Source organism: Pteropus vampyrus, unplaced genomic scaffold (genome assembly GCF_000151845.1).
Source record: "Pteropus vampyrus isolate Shadow unplaced genomic scaffold, Pvam_2.0 Scaffold100, whole genome shotgun sequence".
Lineage (NCBI taxonomy): Eukaryota > Metazoa > Chordata > Mammalia > Chiroptera > Pteropodidae > Pteropus > Pteropus vampyrus.
In genome coordinates this window covers 504,282-510,727 of record NW_011888881.1, presented here as the reverse complement: position 1 = coordinate 510,727, position 6,446 = coordinate 504,282, and the positions used below count along the sequence as shown (strand labels likewise).

Here is a 6,446-nt window from a genome sequence, read left to right as displayed (position 1 = left end):
ACTGCTCTCGGGTTCGTCACCTGTCACTTCTGAACACCTACCAGGTGCCCGCGTTCTTCCAGCCTCTAAAACCACAGAGAAGAATGAGACACGGCCCCTTCCTCCTGAGAGCTCACGGGTCAAGAAAGAATGGCCAGAGAATGGTCATTCTAGATGCCGAGAATTCCGGGGTACCACAGGGCCCACATGCATTCATTCACCCATCACGTGTCTCCAGCTTCCAACTATTATCTGGGGACACGGCGGTGTTAACTAAAGAGGAGAGGCTTCTGGGAACGGTTGTTCCCGCCACCGAGGACGTGTGTGAGAGCAGAAACGGTGCCAGAACTTTGGGCTTGAGGTGCTGCCCTGCACATTCCCGCTGCATGTCCTCCTGGCCCCGTCCCCCAGCCGCTGTGAAGGTGGCCAGTGCTCGAGAGACACGAGACGGTGGCTCCTTCAAAGCAGTTCCCAAATCGGGCTGGGGCCTCAGGGCCTCTTCTGCAGTTTCTGCACGGCTCACCTGGAGTTTCCTATTTGCCCTCATCGTTTATGCTCACGCACCTGAACCGTCGAGATTGGGGAGCGTTTTTAAGGGAGGCTTGGAAATCGTAAAGAAACGGGGGGAGGGACCGCGGTCGGTCGGCAAACCCCAGATGTCAACGGCCAGAGCAAAGATGCAAAGCTGCCCTAGAGTGAGGAGGTTCACTGCATTTCTCAGGAGGCGCAGCTGACCTCCTCGGGGGACAAGGTGACTGCGGGGGACACAGGGGGACGACTTGGGTGCCCATCACTCAGGCACAAGCAGCTGTTCCCAGGAGGGATTTGCTGCGCCCAGCACAGCAATCCGAGGACTGCCAGGACACTATTGGGCGATGTCACAAGGGCCGGGAAGAAGGAGACCACCCACAGAGGTGACAAGTTCACAGCAATTGCCTGGAGTGAAACTCTGCTCTGTGATTCACTCCTGAACCCTTTATGTGATGCCCTAAATTTCTCTTTCCTTCTTTAAAAGTCACTTTTATAGACCCACAGGTGAGACTAAATTTATCTGCTCCCTCCCACTCCGGAATGAAAGGTCTAGAAATCCGCGTGCTAGAATGGATTAATTTCCCACGGTGACATTTCAGCCTGTCAGTCTAAATCCACCTCCGCAGAACTGAGGTAACCTTTGGTCTTTGGGACCCTCGTTAACCAATAAAGTCCAGAAGACAATACACTCTTTTTTCTCACCAACTTTCTCATCCTACACGCTCATCTCCACCCTCGCCCCTTTTTTTTAAATGGCTGCTCCTGTGATGTCCTTTAAAATCAAGGCGCCAGAAGCAGAAAACTCCTCAACGGATTAAACTGTTAGTAGCTGAGCCCATGATGGGCAACTGCGTAGGAAGGAAATGCAGGGGCCCCGCGAGGAGCCGGGACTTTCACGGCGGTTTGCTCTGAGTCATGCTGCAGCCACCCTCCCCGCCCCGCCCCCAACATGATCTTACAGAATGTTTACGGGCTTTGTTTTGGGGAAGTGGGGTCCCTCTTTCAAAATGACAAAATGAGCCAATGTCTCTTTATCTTCCGAACAGAAAGTTCACTGGGCCGGGGGCTCTGTGGGGTTTTGTCGTGGGCTGCAGCACAGGGGTGTCGGTGTGACTCCGGAGTCTCTGTGTCTCGCTCGGGGAAGGGTGGCCTTTCTCGCCATGTTAGGCGGCTATAGATTAAATAGTGTACATATCAGAGAGTGAAGGAAGCCAGAGCTGTGCTCATTTCCAGGACGAAAGTCTCTAACGTGGCAGCGAAGGGCTCTCCTGCTCCCCCCGCCCCCCGTGACATGTGGAACCGCCGCGAGGGCAGAGCTAGAGGAGATAAAACGCACGATTATGGTTTAAAATGGTATGTTAATTTATCGGCCTTACTAACTGATTAGACTAGATTTTCTTTTGACCGCGTTTGCAAATCCCTCCTGGTATCTAACGCTATTTTCTGTGAAATGAAGTATACGATATCATTTAAGAACTTCAAGTATTGCTGATTTAAATATTTATTAGTCTAATTTATTGGTGTTTAAACTGCTGATCTGAACATTATCCTAATTAAATAGAGGATGGATGCTCAGCAACAGAATTCTTTTGTCCCCGCGGGGCCCGCAGGCCAGCTTTGGAGATGGCGACAGCCACCGGAAAAGGAGTAAACACGTTTCCATAAGTTATTCTCTGGGTGGCTCTGCCCGGGTCGAAAGCTTTTCCCCTTATCGCCTGCGTCCTTATCTGCAGCATCACCCACAGCTTTTTTAAGCAACTTAAAGGGGAACCAAGGCAGACAGGATGGAAAAGCTATTTTTGGCTAACTACTCTTGCCAGCGAGTTTAAGCCGCTAACTCCCACGCACTCCCCCTGACTCACCTAAAGGGACAGCAACATTTTCCGTAGCTCCCGAGAACACTCGTCTATGCACTGATTCACCCGCCTCCGAATCTGAGCGTCCCTGGATTTTACCTTCTTGCACCCTAGGTTCTGGTGGCCGAAGATATCTATGCGCAATCGCTGGGGGTTCGGGGGAAGGGGACGCTGGCCAGAGGTGACTCTGATGTTATGAATGGCTTCATGACGAGACCCCTGAGTATGCATCCGTTTGATTCTGGTGCGTATGCCAGTTGGCAGAGATTATTTTAATTAAAAAATATTTCTTAAAAGCCCATGCACTATTCCTTTATAAACCGGTGTGTGGGGCTTGGCATTTGCCCACCGTCGTGGCTCAGACAGGGATTCACAGCCATCGGGCTGAAGTCAGCCCACGCTGTTGGTACCCACGAGATTCGCGCCAACAGTTTTTACATCGACTCTCAGCTTATTTACTCCATCTCGGGCAGTCAGAAGCCTCTCTTGAAAGCTGTCTTTTAGGAACTAGGCAGAAGTATTAGCTTTAGAGACAAAAATGGAGGAAACTGGGAAAAGCGGGTGATGATGTCACGGCAGCCCCTGGGGGCTGCGGCTAAAGCCCTCACTGGTTTGGCCGGGATGAAACAGAGAAGGCACAGCCTGAGTCCCCCGTAAGCCCTTTGCTTTCGTTCCCGCAGAGCTGTTCTAGGCCAGCTCCCACGGCCCTCCCAGGGGTGATTTTCAGTATAAAGTAACTGGATTTGCTCTGCCTTTCCCGATGAACTCCCGGGAGAAATCGATACACACTTAACATCCACAGACTGTTAAGTGCTATTTACAACATTTAGCCTCTGCCTGACCGTTCCTCCACAATGCCGAACTGCTGAGGTTTTTAAAGCTCCGTGCAGGGGTACGTGCCACGAACAGGTTTTAAGGACAAGAGCCAAACTCCTGTACCTCTGACGATGAGGTCCGCGGTGGCGGACAGCCGGTCCACACTCGTCCGGACCGTGCAGACGTACTTCCCAGCATGCTTCAGCTGGATGTTTCGGATCATCAAATCGCCAGCCGAATCCTGCTGATAAAGTAGGGAAAAGTGGCTACAATTAGTCTTTAATGAGCTCTAAATATCGTTATCTCAGGAAGGACACTGTGACTAATGGATTTATTTTACCCTGGCCGATGAAAGCGTTAGCGATGCGAGCCGTGGCTGATGAGAAATAGGGCGCTGCCCAAGAGATTAGGACACCGGCATGTTCAGAACACACCTTGGACGAGACTCATCTGGCTTCCCAGGCCCCTGGACTCATGCCACCCGCGTTGGAGGCGCGTAAGCAATGTGAGGTGGTGCCCGATCCAGCCCCGAGGGTTCCTTCACACTCGCCCTCGGCCCCTCGCCCTCGCTGGCATTCCCACACCTGGGAACCCCGTACTCGGAGAGGCGGGCGTTCGGGGCATCTGCGTTTACTGCGCAGCCCGCCCTGAGCCAGCGCTGTGACCGCTCCCAGGTCTGATGGAAGCCCCGTGGGGACCAGGCCCCCGCGGACGTCTGGCATCGCCTTGTGCGCCACGGTGCCATCTGCTTTCCATGTGCTGAGGGTGAGTTTGATGTGCGGGTCCGCAGGACTCGCGGCCTCCCGGAGTGGACGTCTGCGGGCCCCAGAGATGCTTCTGTGTGTTCGCCAGCGTGGTAATTCCGCCACACGTGGTGGGGCCTCCGCAGGCCGTCACGAAGGCAGCATCCACCCGGAGTGCGGAGCGTGGCTGCTGCAGCCGGCGGGCACCGTGGCGTCAGGTCCAGCAAGCCACGCTCCATTCTGAACCCCCAGCAGGTGGCAAGATGACTTGGGTTTTCCCGCCCCAAAGTGTGGATCCGCATGCTGCCCTTCCTCCAGATGACACCACGGGACAACACGTCCTGCTGCGTGCCGTCCGGCGGGCATCCGTCAAAGCTCCGCCTTGCTCTTCGCTGCATCGGCTCGCTGATCGCACCCACGTCCGGGCGAGCACACTCCCGCCTCCTTCATTTGTCGATGAAGAAATTCAAGCACAGAGAGGTTAGGTGACTTGTCTAAAGTCACGGAGCCAGCGAGTGGCAGAGCCGCGGTGGGAACCCACCCGGCGAGCCTCAGCCCTTATTCTACGCGTGACGCCATCCTGCCGCCCAGAGAGCCTTCATTCCCATGCGAAGTCCCCATGCTCTTGCTTCCCTTCGCTGTCCCAGCGTGACACACCGCACTGTCCCCAGGTCAGTGGGAGACACGGAGCTGCCAGGAGCTGTGGAGAGGACCCGAGGGCAGGCAAACACCGAGAGTGAGGACGGAGCTGAAGTTTGGGGACTTACTGTCCCGGGCTGACCCCTGCCGTGCACCTTCCCGTGCTCCTGACTTCTCTGGGCCTTCGTGTGCTGACCTGAGCTAGGTTGTGAGGATCAAATAAGATCGCGTCTGTGTGCGCATGTGTGTGTGCGTGTGTGCGCATGTGTGTGCGTGTGTGCGCGTGCGGAATCCCCGACAACTGTGCAGCACAGAGTAAACGGAATCTGTTATTATCGACGACCACGCTCGATCACGTCCAAGTCATTCAACCTAATTCGAGAAGAGCTGTGATTATTTTCCTTTGACCCAAAAGCTCTTTTACTTATAACACGTGGTTCCTCATCCAGTTTCCACTACGTACCGCTCAGTACAACCAGACAACTGCCCCCCGATTCCGCAGGGTGTCCGCGAGCATCGAAGAGCCGACGTGCGCGGACGCGGCTGATCGGTGACCTCTGGGAGCGTAAGGGACCCGCTGCCATTATTGTCATCGCGACTTCTTTACCTAAGACACTTTCCGTGTTTGGACTTCGAGCGCAGATTTCAACGAAACTCGTGCCTCGCGAGGGCTGTGTGCGGAGGGGGGATGGGCCGCGTCCCTGGTGAGGAGGTGGCTCCAAGATCGCGATGACCTGCTCTGTTTGCCAAGCGTCTGGAAGCTGGACACACCTGCGGCCTGGAGGTCTAGACGCACGGCAGCCCGTGGACAGGATTTCGTGACTGTTTCGAGTGTGCTCTTTCATTACACGTTTTGACCAGATCTGTGTTTTCAAAGTCAAGTGGAGACAAAGAGAAACAAAGGCAGGGCCGCGGCGTCTCGTGGGACGGGACCGGCTCAGCGCTCTCGTTCCCTCTGGAGTCGTGAGACCCGACCGGCGACTGGATCTCAGCTAACGTCCTGTCCGAAGAGCACGAAGCCGCGCCGGGCGCTTTCCCGCTCCGCTCCGGGCGCAGCCCCGGGAGGCTGTCAGAGGACAATGACATAGGAAGTTTTCCAAAACGTGCGATCATCGGCCGGCTGTGCCCAGCGTCCTGCCCACCGGGTGGACGCAGGTCGTGGACATGGAGAGAGGGCCGATGTCAGAACTGCTTCCTCCCCTCTTCCCTTGCCAAGTGCCAACCCGGCACACGCCGATGACCCTAGTGGCTGACACTCCGCCCTGACCCTCGATGGCGCTGTCCTTATGCCGTAGTGAGAGCTGGTGGGCTAGTACCAGCCGCACAGAGGGGCGAGTGCGCGAATCCGCAGACTGAGACCACCACAGGGACGGCCAGCAGGCCTGGCTCCGCGAAGCGTGTCTCCACCTGCCCCGCCCGGGCTGAACTGCGGCCAGCCCAGCGTAAAGGCCACCTCTGTCTGACTGGCAGGGCACGGGTTTTGATCAGTCAGGCGCACCTGTTCCCATTGATTGGCACCTGTGCCACTCTAGAAGATAACATTTGTAGCATCTCTCCTGCCCCGGGCACTGACGTCGGCATGAATGCAAACACTCTGTTGAATTCGTGAAGGTTTCCTCACTTTACACTGTCCCACTATCAAATGCTGACCCCCTTCCTTTGGTTGATTCAAGAACTGAGTTTACCAGGTCCCCGGCTGTGGGCGGCGCAGGACCAGATGCTCTTCCAGACGCGACGCCTCAGTGCCCTTGCGAGGCAGCCACCCTCTCTCTCGCTCCGTCAAGGTGATCAGGCTGAACCGTGTCCGAGAAGTCCGGGATGGTTAACGCTGGCAGCGTCATGCGGCCTTTCTCAACGAGGGTTCCCAGAGAGGTTCGCTGAC

The 6,446-nt window shown here is 55.7% G+C and overlaps 1 protein-coding gene across 1 annotated transcript in view; it reads right to left on the bottom strand.

Annotated features, from left to right (window-relative positions):
* The window catches only part of CNTN4 (contactin 4), a 266,241-nt gene that overhangs the window by 23,512 nt on the left and 236,283 nt on the right, over window positions 1-6,446 (bottom strand). The window contains exon 12 of the mRNA XM_023533299.1: window positions 3,306-3,426. Within this exon, the coding sequence (XP_023389067.1) occupies window positions 3,306-3,426 (121 nt within the window). The remainder of the gene's footprint in view (window positions 1-3,305; window positions 3,427-6,446) is intronic.